Source organism: Lytechinus pictus, chromosome 3 (assembly GCF_037042905.1).
Source record: "Lytechinus pictus isolate F3 Inbred chromosome 3, Lp3.0, whole genome shotgun sequence".
NCBI lineage: Eukaryota > Metazoa > Echinodermata > Echinoidea > Temnopleuroida > Toxopneustidae > Lytechinus > Lytechinus pictus.
Genome location: NC_087247.1, coordinates 35,876,397 through 35,894,695, shown reverse-complemented (window position 1 = coordinate 35,894,695; position 18,299 = coordinate 35,876,397). Strand labels below are relative to the sequence as shown.

The 18,299-nt window shown below is 35.2% G+C and overlaps 1 protein-coding gene across 2 annotated transcripts in view; it reads right to left on the bottom strand.

Moving 5' to 3' along the window:
- Nucleotides 1–466: 466 nt before the first annotated feature.
- The window catches only part of LOC129257355 (ATP-binding cassette sub-family C member 9-like), a 40,132-nt gene continuing 22,299 nt past the window's right edge, over nt 467–18,299 (bottom strand). For both annotated transcript variants that reach the window (XM_064096925.1, XM_064096926.1), the window contains exons 13-32: nt 17,862–17,964; nt 17,352–17,450; nt 16,681–16,846; nt 16,278–16,415; nt 15,555–15,783; nt 14,502–14,710; nt 13,856–14,022; nt 10,781–10,850; nt 9,827–9,984; nt 8,885–8,977; nt 8,442–8,544; nt 7,807–7,920; nt 7,285–7,396; nt 6,602–6,729; nt 6,064–6,142; nt 5,742–5,850; nt 5,161–5,264; nt 4,535–4,668; nt 3,756–3,818; nt 467–3,023 (exon numbers count right to left, since the gene is read on the bottom strand). In XM_064096925.1, coding sequence (XP_063952995.1) covers nt 2,886–3,023; nt 3,756–3,818; nt 4,535–4,668; nt 5,161–5,264; nt 5,742–5,850; nt 6,064–6,142; nt 6,602–6,729; nt 7,285–7,396; nt 7,807–7,920; nt 8,442–8,544; nt 8,885–8,977; nt 9,827–9,984; nt 10,781–10,850; nt 13,856–14,022; nt 14,502–14,710; nt 15,555–15,783; nt 16,278–16,415; nt 16,681–16,846; nt 17,352–17,450; nt 17,862–17,964 — 2,516 coding nt within the window. In that variant the 3' untranslated portion in view covers nt 467–2,885. The remainder of the gene's footprint in view (nt 3,024–3,755; nt 3,819–4,534; nt 4,669–5,160; nt 5,265–5,741; nt 5,851–6,063; nt 6,143–6,601; nt 6,730–7,284; nt 7,397–7,806; nt 7,921–8,441; nt 8,545–8,884; nt 8,978–9,826; nt 9,985–10,780; nt 10,851–13,855; nt 14,023–14,501; nt 14,711–15,554; nt 15,784–16,277; nt 16,416–16,680; nt 16,847–17,351; nt 17,451–17,861; nt 17,965–18,299) is intronic.

Here is an 18,299-nt window from a genome sequence, read left to right as displayed (position 1 = left end):
AAAAAAAAACAAATACAGAGAAATACAGAGAAATTTAAAAGAACAAATACAGAGAAATTAAAAAAAAAATTAAAAATGTTTGAAAAAAACTCCTCAAAACAGACTGCTGCCAGCTGTCTGGGGCGGATCAAGCTTGTTATCTATTCTTGGTACTTAAAACAGTAGTCGAGTACATTTTATTTTAAGGCACTTAATTGCCGGCTTAAAACGAAACTCAAATTTCCCTGCATGTCTGTTTCATTGAAGACACCGTTAAAAAAAAATCGCACCGAAATAAAAAAAAAAATCGCCAAAAATCCAAAACGCGAGTGATTACGAACCAGAACGCGACGCGAGTGATTATAAACTGCCCAATATATATATATATATATAATATTATTACGTTTAATGATTTCATTTATAAAAATCTTGATTATTTGTATGTTATATTATGTATTCTTCATTACAATAAAACAAAGTACAGAACTTATTATCAAATGTGTATTTATTCATCCTCTAATTCTCACAATTGCAATTCTTACAATGGTAATGTTTCACTATCTGAATTCAAATTGGCATTGAATGTTCACAAATTGAACCTAAATGTTAAAATATACTAATGAAAATGTCTACATTAAAACAAAAAAAATTGGCAAAGCATCAAGTATCCTACGTAAAAAATGGTATCTATTTGGCAATTTTCATAACAATATAGGAGGGTTAGTTCGCAATAATAAAAACTAAATAAGGAAACATAAGAAATTGAACAAATATGATATTGGTTTCATGTACGAAATGTAAAATATACATACATTGTTGCAGCAAAATAAAATAATTAATAAGCATTGAATTTTATCTAAAACTTAACCGTCGATGCAAAGTGTCACATATCCCAGAATCAGACACAATATATATATATTTCCAGAGAACATTTGAAACGGTATCAAATACAAAAACATAATATTTCAGCAAACAGATAATTCGGACTTATGAAAGCCCAATGAAAAATCCCGGATCCTGTAAAAGCAAGGCACTGTATTACAAAACATAATTTCAACTGAGCTTAATTTGTCGTCTATGGCGAACCATATACAAACAACAATTGCTTGTAAATGTTAATTTTCATCTATAAATGATACCCCAAAATATTGGGTAATTAGCTTGTGGAAGTCATGATTGAATAGTCTCTAAGATAGTGGGTAATAGCTAAGGGGCGGAGAAAGGGTATTTTGATAGGGTGGGGGATAAACAACCTAATTATGTCATTTACCCTTCTATTGAATAACAGTGATGCAATAGAGAGTTGCAAAGCCGAGACCTCTCTCTTTGAAAAACTTTAATTTTTCTTCATATCTTTTTCTTCTCGTTTTCACAAACTGAAAAATCAAAAGGTTGCCTTCTGCCCCCCCCCCCCCGCAGCGTCACCCTTGGAGTAACTTATTCCCACATCTAATGAACACTTCATATGTAGATGATTCTACAGTAGCCACATAGTATATGAAAACCCAGATGGTGTGGCATCACTAGCCGAAATATATCCAATTTAGTCTAAAATAATTTTTACTTGATTTCAATTCTGGATGAAAGTTCGTGTAGACTCAGTTAATCTAACTAGGCCGCGATATTTTAGATCGTAGGGCTAGATGGGGGCTGGGGGTTGTCAATGAGATCTTAACCGTCGATCCTATGATTGCGCCGAATATTGAAACGCATGTTGCTAATTTTTTAATCTACACAATTTGATGGTATTTCAATTTGGCAAGAAATCAGTATTCTTCAATTGTTAATAATGATATAAGGTTTGAATGTGATTCCGAGTCTTGTCACTCATTGTAGCCTTTTTGGAAAATCTCTTATCCAAACATTATTTGATCATTTTTTAATGTACTTCATTGATTTTGTTTTCGTTATTTATAAGACATTTAAACCTCGCGTTGTTAATCTCTGGACTTGTTGAGTATGTTGTAAAGCCCAAGTGGAATTTATTTTTTCTCAGTATTTCTTTATTTTAAAACTTTATGTTTTTCTGTTAATGACAGTTATTGGTGTAGTTTTGATCAACAATATAAAATCGATATCAAGAATAGTAAAACATAATATTGATATATTAAATTCAGCTACAAACAGAATTCGCATTTGATTTGCCACGCTAGATTTGAAAAAAACAGGGTCAAGAAACGGCACGGCGAAATCAATTTGGGCTTGCTGCACGAAGTGTGAAAGGAGGGGGGGGGGGGGGTTGGCTTGAAAGAAGTGAGTCCCCGGTCAATAGTTGGTATTAAGTATTACGAGACATAATTTCTTAAAAGAAAAACAATCTCTGAATTATATCAGTTAGAGTTAATTAATCAAGACTTAATTTCCTCTATTTTGATATCGCCATCATCGTCATCATCCCCATCGTCGTCGTCATTATCACCACTACCGTCAGAATTATAATTTCCCAGCGCTGCCTAAAACACTCGATAATATTTGTACACTATCAAGTGTAATAACTGCATTTTCGTCCACCACGTTTCATCTCATGACCAGTTGGTCTATTTCCCGTCCGTTTAATCAGCTAGGCGAGATTGGCAAACCAATGGCAAAACGACGAGAAAATGGCATATAATAGCGGCCATAACCAGGATAACACACACACCCTCACACACAAATATCACACAAACTAGATGTGGACAAAATTTGATTATTCCAAAGCCAGGTATTTCTTTTTTTCGAAGTAAGGAGTATTTCATGAGGAGTTTTGTCAGTGATTTTTCACAGATAAATTTGCCTTCAGCCAATCAGATGCAATTATTTCCAGTAGCATTAAATATATGTTGGTGAAAAACATTGACAAAAATATTCATGAAACGTTTCCCGAAATATTTATACGCGGTTGACAGCTCTCTGCTCTTCATTTTCTGTTATTTTCCCGCCCTTACTAGTGAAGCAAATGTGCTATCGTCTCTTTCCAGTAAGTTGGAGGGTGAATCAAATTCGATGACGTTTCCATCACTGAGAGTAAGAATGGTGTCCGACTCGAGAATGGTTCCTACACGGTGCTGTTAGCAATACAAAAAAAATACATTAATATTTGTTACACTATTCCCCTTCAAATCCGTGGCAAATAATCAATTTCTTTTTACGAATATACGTTGAAAGAAATTTGAGTAAAAAGGTCCCTATCAATAGGGTCTAAATAAACATTTTCAAGTTATAAAATTATAAAGTTATCATTTCGATCTGAAAGTATCACATCGAATGCCCATTGAAATAAATTCTGAGACATTGAAACATCAGATGCTGAAAGCTATTACATATTTTCCAAGGCGGGTTTCAATTTCCTCATACATGTTTTCTAATGTATTTTTAACTGAAAATGGCGTAAGAGTAAGAGTCATATAGTTTACAATGGCCACTTTAACTGATCTCTTCGTAAACTACAAAGAAACTTTTTTCTTTAGAAAAGTGCAAATTCGAGGCTGTGTAAGAAAACGATGACGATTTGTTGCTCTAATGTCCGTTTACTCCTGGTGATAATGTATTACATCAAAGATCTTTGTTGCTTGGATCAAAGTTATTCAGTAGATAATTATAAAGCCAGGTACGTTCATATTTTTATTTGAATTTGTTTGATATTCATTCTAGCAATATAACCACATCTTTTAGTTCTAGTTCAGTTGTTATTTTTTTCGTTTGCAACCAAATAAATTCAATATCTATAATCTTTAATTCATCATCGGGTAGACTTGGATGCAATGCACTGCCCTGACAACACGGAATCTTATACTTACTGCAATCGTTAGCACTGTCCTGTCCTGGAAGACATCAGAAACAACGTCCTGAATTAGACGATCCTGTTAAAAAAAAGACCACATGTGTATGGAAATCAATTCGACATAAGCTACACAATGAAGGATTACTTGCTGTTCACCTTCAGACAATTTACAAATGCTTGAGTTACAGGCGGCCCAAGTCTTGACTATACCAATTCAGTTGGATGCATGGCACACTAGATGAGGTGACGATGGGCGGTGCCATGTTATATTGTTAGGAGAAAGGATTCGCTTTTTAAAGGTGAGTTCAATACATCTTTTACATTTTCAAAGTAAGGGTATTATATAAACTATTAGAAAAAAACATAAGATTTTACAGAATAAAAATTAAAAAACAGATTTTACAAAAAGAAATAACAAAATCAATCTGTAAATTGTAACAGGAATTTTTTTATTTTTATTTTTGTACAATTCTACAGAACAGGTCTGTTTTAAAAAAGTTTTTATTACAATAAAAACCTTATGTAACCTTGCAATTTGTAAGGTTACATACACCAAATACCAATTTTCTGTAATTTTACACAACTGCATGTAAGATGACACAGTGCAGTAAGATTCACAGGTCTTCTCGAGTCTCTGCGGCGGGATTTTTTTTAAGTAGAAAATTTCTAACAGTGTATAGTTATACACACACAACCAAAGTAACTACTTTCCATACTCTTTTCCCTTTTCCACATTATTATATTTATATTTTACTGATCTACCTAGAACCAAAAAAAACGATTAGCTTTGTTTACCGTTTCCTGGTCGATAGATGCCGTAGCCTCATCCATGACCACGATCGTGGAGTTTCTCAAAAAGGCCCTTGCAAGGCAGAATAATTGTCGCTGTCCAACACTGAAATTATCTCCACCTTCTGTCACTTCATAATCTGAAATCATCATGTGAGAGGCAAACATTAAATAAATGTGATTAAGGATTGTCGTTAAGATGAGTCTCAGCGAAAGATATATACTATTCAATTGCAAGAAAAATAGGAGCTGAATATCTCGTTAAGGTAAAGACATTATTATAATGTTTAAGTTACAGATAATATGAATACAAAATTCTCTCCTAGGTGTTACATCCGGAACAAAATGAAGCAAATCTTCTTTTATCACAAAAACGGTCTACGAACAGCTGTATAAAACATAATATGATTTGAATTCAATGCCAAAAATGTATGCTGTTGGTACAATAACAATCGACGAGCTTCATGCAAATCAAGACCACTAAAATATCAACAAGGTAGAATCAACGACTGAGGTGAGAGGTATCCCCTCCGTTCATCTCCGGAATCGATAGAACTGGAATGGGCGTAAATTATCGTAATTGCAGCACATCCACCAACTGGCATTCGAAGCATCATCAAAACAAAATATACCTAGTGCTCCTTCAAGTTGCTGGACCACTTCCTTCAGCTGGGCAATCTCCAAAGCATTCCATAATTCTGCTTCTTTTTTAGAACCGGTTGGATCTAAATTCAACCTTATAACAGAAACAGGGCGAAAACAAGGAGGATTAAGTATAATCTGCTTGTGAGAAGATAATTTCTTCTTTAACATTTTTTCAAAAACACTCGATTAGCATGTTATAGTTTATTATTGTTTGAGTAAAAAAATCATACTAATCCTCGAATGTTCTCACTATATGTTTAGCAACATGAATCTCATTGGATAGGGAAACATTTTCGGATCCAAGCAACTATTTTGTGGAGTTTGAATATTCAGAACAGCATGTGATTTGGTAATATCGATTTAGAACACATTAAAATGCATGCTTTTCTACTCATCGGCATTGTTAATACCCTTAAAGAATATATTTTGAGTGTCTTTTAGTTAAGAATCCGCGTTTGGTTGGGTAAAGGGCTCGTCGTGCATGTCGAATACTGTGTTTCCATGGTAGCGGTATATTGAAGAAAAATATGACATTAAATAGTAAAAAACAAGATTGTACTCATCTTACCTGATAGTTCCAGTGAATAGGAAGGCATCTTGAGGAATGATGGAGATACGTTGACGAAGTGTAAGAAGAGGAACGGTAGCGATGTCGATTCCGTCAATGATTATGCGGCCTGTGATTTTGAATATGCCATAATTTTAATTAATTAGCAGTTATGAAAAGTGATGGAGTAAACTAAGAAAGATATATAAATTTAAGAAAATTAATAATCATATTAAGGGAAAACACGGGAGGCTCTCCGTATTTCATAGTACCATTATACCTCATAACACTATATCTTGTTAAAATTGCAACCTGTTATTGGCATCATTATTTTCTTGCGTACCTTTAAATGTGTCAATGATTCTAAATAACGCCAGAGTTAAAGAAGATTTCCCACTTCCCGTCCGTCCACATATACCGAGCTGCAAACAAGGATAAGAATCAACACAAATACGCATTAGATAAATCAATAATTAGGCATTTGAAAGGAAAGCCTGAATACAATCATGATCGTCAACCCACCCTATCAACATGTTCTCTCCATATTCTTCATGTATAAATCGGTGATTACATTTTCTTTCCATTTGTTTGCATGCGGTTGGATTTAATAGCCAATGACTGTTCTTGATGAATTTAACCATTTCAACGATATATTAATACAACATGAACAATTTTTATAACTCTCATAACGAAATGTAGTTGAAAAATGATATTATTCATTTTCTCCTGGTTGCTATATTCTAATTGAATACTGACCGATTTGTCACTGATATGATACGAATGAAAGCAAACATACGAAAGGCCTACAAATAAAAATACACGTTATATGGGAGCAACCAATTACATCACATCTTAATAAAAGGTTAAAATAATCCATTTACCTTTTCTTTTTGAGGAATATTTAGTGTAACTCCTTTGAGTACAGGATCAAGATCACTAGCGTACCGGACACTAATGTGATCAAGTTGGATTTGGCCTTTATCTGGCCAAGAATCAGGTGGTTGCTTTCCTACGATTAAAAAAGAAAAACAAATGATTTGTGAAAGCATATGGTTGTAATATGTACGGTAATATAAAGTTTTAAAAATGTCATTATTATAAGTATTTGCCAGCTATAATACCTCACCAGGATGTGGGTTTAGTCAAACATAAGTAAATGGGCGTATTCCAATTTGTTTTATTGAAGATGAAACGTCATCGCTGTTAACTGTGCCTCTTTGCCAAAGTATGGAAGTAATGTCATTACTTTATGGAATTGTCATTATCATCACTGTCATCCTCATCTAAAAAAAACACTATTGCCATCGTCATCATCACAGGTATATCAACCTCCACTATACAATCATCATCGTCAATAGCATCATTATCATCATCATCATCATCATCATCTTCATCATCGTCACCATCATCATCATCATCATCATCATTCAGTCATCATTATCGATTATTGTCATTATTAACACCACCTTCCTCACCACCATTATCAACACATTCACACACCTTATCACCACCATCACCATCACCACCACCATCATCAATCATCATCATGGTTTGGTATGCTCACCACTGTAGTCTTCTGTGGGTACATCCGTGTAGTATTGAACCCTCTCTACTGCGTTCATTTGAAGTTCTAAATCTGCAGCTGATTTTGCCACAAGATTCATATACAGAGATATCTGAAAGACAAGAAAGGAACTATACAACAGTTTTTTTCTACCCTGAAACGTTGACTTCAATATAAAAATTGTAGAACAAATTCAAGCAAACTAAAAATATGATATTTCATTACTTAGAAATGAAAACGTTTCTAAGTTATATGGTTTTTCCTGCCATTCTAACCAAATATTAATCGCTCTTAATACACTAGAAAACGTCAGTTTGGATGAATATACATTTATATCCATACATGAAGTCATGTAGGATGATTGGAATTAGCTTTCTCTGAAGAATAAACTGCTGAAAATTTTCAGATTACACAACATGAATAGGCTGAAAAGCAATCTTTTCTCAATTAAGTTGTGAAATTGCATCTTATCACGTGTAAAAAAATATCAAAATTTTTCTTTAAAAAAAAAAACATCAATACCTCCAATGAGTATGATATGGCAAGCCCGACATAGCTGGCATCTATATTAAAATAGAAGGCACCAAGAAGGGAAGCAAGACTCGAGCAAAGGACGGATAGTGCACCAAGATAATCCTGTAAACCCAACAAGAAACAAGGAAATAAAGCAATATAATATTCAAAGAAATACACTGTTTTCCATCTGTAAACTTCTGTATCTAAAAAAATATTGAATCTTGGCCCCGTAATACAATGGTATGTAACTTCATAGAAATACGTGTATTGTTTAACATAACAGTATTTACCAATCACAATCAGTTTGAAATTTGCCATGAATTTGTTTTACAAGGCCCAAGTAATGACATTTTTGAGGAGGTGGTAAGAATAAGTTAGCTGTGTAAGACACATGTTTGTCAGGAATTGAAATGACAGAGGTGATCCTAAGGATGTTTTGACATTTCAAAATGGTAAGTGAAGATTAGTATGCTCAAATTGCATGGATTTCAAACAAATGTCAAGGCAGTTAAACTTACTCCTTGTCCCCTTTTGTGCATAGTCAAAATAGTTTCAGTTACCAATAACCGTTTGCCAAGAACTTAAAATCATTTAAATAACGATTGAAACATCAACAGACATAACACAACATCAATACTAACCAGTCTAATTGCCACCCATCTCTGTGCAGTAACCAAGTAGAGAAACACTCGGTTGTTTTGCAGTATCCGATCAAGTGCGATTTGGAAAAATCTCTTCTCATCACTACGGTATGGAATTGAGAATAGATACGCTTCTAACAGTTGATATATATAATAACTTTCTTTCCAGATACTTTTAAAATAAGCAAAATTATGCTGATCACCACAATAAGCCGATATATTAAAAAATGAAGAAAGAAAAAGGTACAATAAAGAATAAGACAAAATCTTCTGATGGATAGTAAAGTTATTTTGAATAGGTTTCTTACATGCCTTCATGAATGTCTGCAGACAGTTTGGAGTTTGCCAATATATATTATTGGTTTGTTTAGGAACATACAACAACACATTCTAGTCGACCGCCACAAATGAAGTTAAAAATAGTAAAACAGATATATATTCACCGAAAGGCTCTAATGGTTGGCAGTCCTCCTAGAGTCTCAGAAAAGTGAGCAAATACGGGTGATCGGGTGACGCTCTCACATCGCTGTAATTCTCTAGATAGTTAGAAATTCATATTAGTACGGACACATGCGAGCATTGAGACCTTAAACATTAGAATGAAGATTTAAATATATTAACTATGCTTTACAGAAGTGTATGACTAATGTAGAGTTCAATACCATCGAAAAAGGTGAATGTCAAAACTGGTCAATAAAATGTGAATACTGGGTGGATGTCGAAACTTAACAAACGTAGATGCCGAAACTTAAAATGGTAGATTTCAAGAGATAGAGCTGACTTTCGACGAATTTGGTATCTTTCTGTGGCAATAAATTTCTTTAAAAATATCTGGTAAAGTACTTATGGGGAAATCTATGTACCCAACTGCTATAATAGCAGATCATATCATTATTATTTCAGCACTTTGCGCAATACTTGATGTCCACGAGAGACAAGAAAATTTGGGTTTTTTTAGTATCGAAGATGAAAAGAAAGTTTAAAATATTACCTCTTGGAACATGTAATTTACATTTGCCTTTTTGTGATATGAATTATATATTTGGCCGGTGCCCACGAAAAAGAAAAATCATTTTACTTTGAAAACGACTTGCATTGAATTATAAGTGCCGTAAAAACACTCCATAACAAAGCAATAGGCTAAGCTTCGGTGTTCAATTTCTGTAAAAAAAAAAAAAAAACCGAGCTCAGCAAGTATAGTTGTGGTTCCGAAACATCCCATCATTACCTCACTTGTACCCACAGATTATATGACTGATTAGTAACAAATTTTAAAATAAGTGAAAACGGTGTTCCAAATCACGATTATTTAACACACGTCCACATAAGGTAAGGATTTACATGATAATCTTTGAGTTCGACTAACAAGTTTCAAAATGTCTCACCTTGATGTGATGATGTAATATCCAAGTAGGAGTACGAACCCGATGGCGATTGGCACAATGAAACTCAAGAAGTAGAAACTGACTGTGATGATGACGATGAACGATGAAAGCAATTGTGACATGAGATTGACAATCGTTCGTACGGTCTGTAAAAGCCTCTAGATTAAAGACAAATATCAAGGACAATAAACTGAGTTTACGGGCATTCATTATATGAAACACGTAACTTTCAGTTAACAACACTATTACATAGTGTTTTTAGATAGAAGTACCATGACCATTATCATGTTTAATTTTCGGAAATATTGACAAAAGAACTTAACATAAAAAAACATCTAGAGTATGAGAGTGCCAGGAGCGCGATATCAACACGAAGTAGAGGTACAGTGACACCGTTTACAATTACAATCTTTAGATCCCCCCCTTTTTTTTTTGGGGGGGGGAACATACGAACTAATGAAGTGATAGATAGTAGTGGGATACAAGCTGAAAAAGGGGGATCTACTCTACATTTAATAAACCCATGCCCCAATGTACTTAATAACAAAAATAGTTTCAAACATATATATAAAAGCACTTTTCTTTAGCTGATTTTCATTAAAAAAAAAAAAAATCCAAGTTTAAGCTTTCATTAATATTTCTTGACTCATATACAATGCATAGGAACATATACTGTAGAGGGTATGTTCTCACACTAGTGGTAAATATTTTGGAAAATTCAAATAAAAACCTTCATATTTGTTCATGTTTAACAAAAATGCATATTTATCATTAGTGTTTACAGAAAGATATAAAGAAACCAAATAAAATTATACGCATGTATATCCAAATGTTATCTAAATAAGCTGAATTTACCAATATCAATCAAAATATAGAACATATTTATTGGATATGATTATATATATTTTCACCTCAATATTACACTGGTATTGTAATTCGAAATCCTTTTAATACCTGATCTATATACTGTGTATCGGTCGAAAAGCGATTCAATATTCTCCCAATAGGTGTGGTGTCAAAAAACCTGGTTTCAAAAAAGGGAAAAGGATACAACATGGTTATGTGATACTCATGTAGGTTTGATATTTGTTCAACGTCAGAGGCTGTGTTCATCTTACAAAAATATTATTAACCTACTGGCGAATCATATTCTTCAGCTTATAAACTCATTCGTATATATCTATAATATCATCACATGAATATAATGAATTGCATGAATTGATGATTTAAGAATATATCAGTTCATCAGCGATAGGCATTTCTAGGAAGTAGATCTGAGTCCTAATAACTCTCTCCTCCTATTATTATCCTGTTACATAACATATTCCTCCACTCAGTACTCTCCATATCTCCAAGTCTCCCCCCAACCCATATTTCACCATCTTACCATTTTCCTAGTGAATTAAAAAAAATCAACCGAGGGTGCCAGGGTGGCTCTTGGTTGGCCCTTATTCTATCATGATTCTTCTCTCTAACCTCATTTTACTTGCGGGTATTACTCATACGGGATGGGACGCTCCAGTGGGTCGTTTTTTTCCAAAAAAAAATCCTTAGACATGGGTCTTGCTATTGCAAGAAATCCTTAGCCATGGGTCCTTTTTTTCAACTGAATAATCCATAGACATGGGTCCGTTTCTGAAAGAAAAATACTTATAAGAATCCCCAGGAAAAGCCCCCGGAAAAGCCCCGGAAATGTTTATGTTAAGGTCCTGGAGCGGTGAAAAGAATTAATCACAGCTCGTTACCGTTCACCACCGTTTAACAGAAGTTGGCCACCGTTAAGGCAACGCCGTATACGCTCGGCCACCGCTGATGGTCCCTCCTACCTCTCCGAAAATTTTGAGCTGCACAAAATATTGCGAGCGGTGAGGAGCGTGCAATTTCCCGCAAAGTTCACCCCCGCTTCAACAACGCCCAGTCAAAGTTTGGCGCCGCTAGACGCAAGTTCGTGGACGCTTGGGTCCGCTAGGCCAACGCAGAAATCTTGAAAGCTGGACCACCGCTGCGGTGATTAAACGTTGCACAAAATTTGGTAGAGCGGTTATATGCATTTTACGAGCGTAAACGGAATTGCTGGAACGGTGACGGGCGTTTAAGCAGCGATCCATTGTGGTGATGAACTTTGGTTTGGCGTTGGTATTGAGGTGTTCCCGCTAAACCAACACTCGCTACCGTTAAACCAACGCTAAAGCAACGCCGGCTTCAGCGGTGTACCGCTAAGGCAACGCCCGTGTTTTCGATTTGTTTTAAACTTTGCGCGCGGTGACGAGCGTTGTCGAAATTTGACCACCTCTCCCTACCGTTTAAGGACCGCTCCAGCAACGTTCTGGTGGTGTGACCACTACTTTAGTCCCGGTCGAGAATTCGAGTATAGCCGCGGGACGCGAAATTATTTTCCCCGCGTCACTTCCGGACCCCAAGTCTACATGATATGAATATGCATGACTTGCCTCTTCGGGATAAGAGTACGCATGCCCGCGGACTTGTACGCAGGCTCCCAGTGCCCAGCACAACATGGCATCAAAACAAGTGTGCAATTCTCTAAATGCGACCGCACACCTTACGATTGGTCTGCGACTCAATTTTGGAATAAAACGTCTAGAATTTGATGCTAATATTGAGACTTGGAATATTATTCTGTGTAATGTTCTAAATCATCGTACGAATACCTATGTTCAAATCTGTGACTATGCTATCATCCTTTTTAGAATAAAAGCAAATTTAATATCTAGATTTTATAGTCGTAATGACGTCATAGCAGTCGTACAATTGGCTACGATTTGAAACTAATTTGGCCTTTACTCCAAAATAAAGGCTTACAATCTTACAAAATGGTTGTACTAGTATTTTTTCAATTAATTTTAACCTCAAATAAAATGATATGTTCCATTCACATTTTCAGAAAATGAGCAAAATGCGATTTGTTCCAAAATCGGATCGCGAACAGTCGTACGATGTGCGGTGGCCTTAACACCTCGTACCAAAATCGACATAGAATTTCACTTTGGCATATTGTATTTGAATAAAAAAAGGCACTTTCGGACGATCTATTTTCTTACCGATATCACTCAGGTTAGCATATTTTGATTGCTTCTCGCCTTTGCGTCAAACTCATGCAGAATAGCGCCATAGTCCCATCGTTTTTGTCAGACGGTTTGCAGAATCTATCGCAACGTGTACAAAGTCAACGGAGTTCCGCACGAAAATGCTGAATCTCGATAATTTTCCTCTGCTCCTAACTCCTTGCACATATGTACTCTTATTCCGAAGACTCAGGTCATGGATATTCATATTATGTAGACTTTGGGTCCGGGAATGCGATGAAAAAATAAGCTCATTAAAGGACAAGTCCACCCCAACAAAAAGTTGATTTGAACAAAAAGAGAAAAATCCAACAAGCATAACACTGAAAATTTCATCAAATTCGGATGTAAAATAAGTAAGTTATGGTATTTTAAAGTTTCGCTTAATTTTACAGAACAGTTATATGCATATCCTGGCTGGTATGCAAATAAGGAGACTATGACGTCATCCACTCACTATTTCTTTTGTATTTTATTATATGAAATATTCTAATTTTCTCCTCATTGTCAAGTGATACAACGATTAATTCCTCCCTGAACATGTGGAATTAGCATTGTCTAATACTATATGGTTCAGTCATGTTGGTCCTTATTGTCAAATCTATAAAAAAATGAAATATTGTATAATTCAAACAATAAAGAACAAAAGAAATAGTGAGTGATGGACATCATCGACTGACTCACCTAGTTGTGCATATCACTGTTTTGTGAAAAATAAGCGAAATTTTAAAATGTCATAACTTTCTTATTTTACATCCGATTTTGATGAAATTTTCAGCACTATGCTAGTTTGATTTTTCTCTATTTATTCATGTCAGCATTTTCCTGGGGTGGACTTTACCTTTAACCATTGCAAGAAGTTTTGGCAGAGTTACCCTAGACATCACCGAGATTTATCCGGGTAATCACCGTGGAAGAGGTATTTCATATAATATAATGTTCTTACCGCATGGGTATTGCGATGATATTATCAAGCATGTTGTGATGCATGTTCTTGGCAGCAAGGTAACATCCCACTGTAATCGCACCAATTGAGACAGCTCTCATCACAATATTGCCGATTGAGAGAACAGAATATATTGCAACGTAGTAGTTTGTATCATCAAGCAGAGTCTGTTTTGAAATCAATCAAACATACTAGATTTACGATGGTAAAGACACTATTACATAACTTCAAAGATATTGTTCTGGTATCCGATTGGTCTGGATGGGGTCTAATGAAATTCAGTGGATTGTATTATAGCATTCAAATGATCTATGAAGTACTCCGGCTCGCTGCAGTCCATCCATTGGCTCTTCTTGCACATCGTTCATCATTTGGTACTGAATTCACGCACTGACGTGAATTGTTTTTATAATGTGATGCTGATGCCTTTTTTAAACAGCAAAATTTTCTATATTAATAGCAAACGTCAAATTCACTCCTATCAATGCTTCTAACGATATTACTACATACAAATAGCGAATAGACATGAGTGCGATGGTAAGAGATTTCGCATGATGTGAAGTAAGTATCATGGTTTATACAGTCCAGCAGCTACTACAATAATCTACTGGACATTTGACAATTTTATTTTATGGATTTGTTTTACCTGTGTATCATTGGTAGCCAAACTGTCTTCAGACCAGATTGCAAGCCAGAAGTTTGTGCCTATTTGGATACCTGCCCGCAGTAGGACAGTGATGATGATGAGGATTGCTATGACATAGTTCATCGACTTGAAATATGAGAGATAGACCTTATATGAAACAGAACCCTTCTCTTGGTCCTCTGTCACCATCAGTCGCCCTTTCTCCGATTCTATATCGGAAAAAAATATACGTGTTCAAAAAAGAGAAGTTAAATAATTTTGTATGAATTTTAAGACAATCCGATGATACTATACGACGGCACAGCTAAATGAGGGAATACGTGGAATGACAGTGTACTCTCAAGAAATTGTAACAACGTATAGTTCACAGACACATTACAATGTAAATGAGTCGTTAATGAAAGACTTATCTCAGGAAATTCACAATAATATAACATGACGCCAACTTAATATAAGGATAGCAAAGCATAAGTATTATAACCAGTATCGATTTTGTTGCCAACATAAAAAAAAAATCATCGTCAGAATGGATTATCATCTTCATCAATCCTATCATCATGTTATCGATCATTCCTTATTAAGATCATCACGGCATCATCAGTATCATTATTTAATAAAAATAATCATAAGCATCAGTATCAATATGGTATGTATTAATATTGTCACCATCATCGTAGCTGTTGACGTCGTCATCTTTTCAGTATTAATCTCATTGACATCATGGTCACCATCATTATCACCAGCAATCTTGTCATCCTAATAAAACCCACATGCACCATGAAGAATAAAACAAATTCATCTAATGTATCATCATCATCACCACTCCCACCATCATCGTCAACTCCATCCTTATAAACATCTACATCAACGTCATTCTCAAAATAACATCCACAACCATCATCATCATCACCATCATCATCATCTTTTTAAAGATTATCATAAATATGAATTTATTGTCGCCATGCTCTTCACCATCACCACTGCCACAGCAATTACTCATCCTCCTCGTCGTCATGGTCGTCGTTGTAACTTCCATCCCATACAGGTTATTACCTGAAGCTTCAGAAGGTGTTCTTGATCTAGGGACCAGTTGAGATATTTGTTTCTTTAGAGCCTTTCGTTCTTCTAAGATAGCTTCAGACTCGGCCCCTGACAGTTCCGCTTCTGATTCGCTGAATATCTGCATTGCTCTCTGCCAATCATCACACAGTGAAGGGTCAGCCTTGGCAATTTCTTCCGGGTCACCATGAAGAGCGACACGCCCATCTTGCATTACGATGATCTATTGTGATAGAAATGTAATTGTAGTGTGGCCAACACAGAACGTTATCGAGACATAACATGTGAGTATAGCTGTAAAAAAATGAGTGTAGTTGTATGCCTATGGAGAAGGGATGGGGCAGTTATCACTCCTGAAAGTAATTAAAAAAGCTACATTTTTACTGCAAAATAATGATTATGAAAAGCATTCAAACCAACAAACCAAATTATTTGCCATAAACTTGATTTAAATCTGAATATACAAAACATGGCCTGTTGGTTTTGGCTCCCTTACATATCTTGTGTTTTCTGCTTCGCTAGGAAAAAATAATCTTGTGTATTCTTTTAAAGAAAAGGGAGTACGTATAATTACTACTCTTGTGCGTTTCTTTTTTTCCCCTAAAATCTACTACATATCGATACATATATAACAGGAAAAATAATTAGAATTACGGTAAATAGTATTGGTTATTTCTTCAATGATTAGTGAATTAAAGATGACCGACACCCGCTCACCTTATCAGCCTCTGGTAAATACTGTAATTGATGGGTGACGAGTATAATGGTTCGTTTCTGTTTCTTGAGAATCTTGAGAATACCATTTTCGAAGAGATGAGCTCCGACATGCATGTCGAGAGCTGATAAAGGATCGTCCTATTAAGAAACAAACAAAAGAAGAAAAGACACTTTTCAATATCCTTAGCATTTCTTTGGAAGAAAGTGAATCTATAATTTGCAAGGAAATTACAGACAACGCTAATCATTTAAATAATAATTTAAAAACAATTACTTTCACGCCCCTTCTCCACTTAACTTGCAATATTAATCCTACCGATGTTACCCTTAGAAAAACAGGTGGGCAATGTGAGCAGTGCCCGTGATGTGTTTAACCCCTTCACCATAAAGAATACATAATTACCAATATGACGATATCTCTGTCAGAATACATGGTCCTAGCTACACTGACTCGCTGTTTCTGTCCACCACTCAGGTTGATACCTTTCTCACCGATCTCTGTATGATCTCCTCCAGGCAACATCGCGATATCTGGACCAAGAGCACACGCATCTACGACTTTCTGGTACCTGCAAACAAAATAAAAGTCGGGGCAAAAAAAATGAATATGAGGGTTCCCATTTATTCTTTGGAGCAGTGATCATGGGTGACGTATTCGGAATTTTGTCATAAAAGAAAGAAAATACCAATTCCGGTAAAGAGTGTGTGTGGGGGGGGGGGTGAGGGTTTGTGTTTGTGTGTCCACAGCTTTTCCCAGTTGCTGTGTTTGTTTGTTTGTTTTTTGTTTTTTTTTTTACCACAGACTAATGCGACCTCTTGTACCTGTGACGCAGCCATTGATATAACAAATTCCTGAAGGATTTATATAGAATGGCTTTCATTTTCTCTAGCATTGCAGAAGTTTGCGTAACGACAGGACACAAGCGATCTTATGCTTGGACTTGTTTGCTTTCACTTCTTTATATGTATTTCATCAACACCTTTACATATCAGAGGTTTCATGAAAAAAAAACGCGATATAACTTATAATATTGCTTTATTTATCGAAATATTTCTTCTTTGCCAAATACTTACTTGAGATAGTCAAAAGAAGATCCAAATAGGATGTTTTCTTTTAGTGAAGCATTCATCAGCCATGCCTTCTGAGGCCCGTATGCTATTGTTGATCCATTCCTGGACAAATATTAATCAGAATTATGTCACTTTATACACATCATTCACGGTGTAAAAAGGTGTTCCAATATTATAATATCCCGTAATATTTGATGTATCATTCGAAGAATTTATATTCCAGATATGTTAACTTCATTTTTGTTTTAGATATCAATTAGAATATTAATGGTTTTGAGGGATGATATTAAATCAAAAATTACATGGAAAATATCATTTCGAATTAATTCATATATAGGCCTATGCAAGATATTTTCATCATCACTATGATTTTAAAAATGGTGACCATGACTGGCGATGACAGATCACAAGTAAAATGTATACCGTTATGATGGTGAGACAAGGGTGATTCATCAAATTACAATAGGTCCACATCGCTAATACACTTTTAATGGTAATTATTTCAATACTTACTGTACTAAAACTTGTCCTCTTAATGTCGTCATTTCTCCCATCATAGCTTGTAACAAGGATGATTTTCCACTCCCAACCGTACCTATAATCACCGTTAGTTGACCTAGCATTCCGAAGATTTCGATATAAAGACAAAAATCGTGACTGATTGAAAGACAAAGTTATATTCCTCTATGTAAGGGTGTACGCAAGAAAAACTTGGTCAAGTCCAGCCCAGAAAAATGTTGATTTGAATCAATAGAGAAAAGTCTAACAAGTATAACGCTGAAAATTTCATCAAAATCCGATGTAAAATAAGAAACATTTTTCACAAAAATACTTATACGAGCAAGTCAGTGACATGCAAATGAGAGAGTCGATGATGTCCCTCACTCACTATTTATTTTGTTTTTTATTTTTTGAAATATACAATATTTCAATTCTTAAAAATTTAACAAT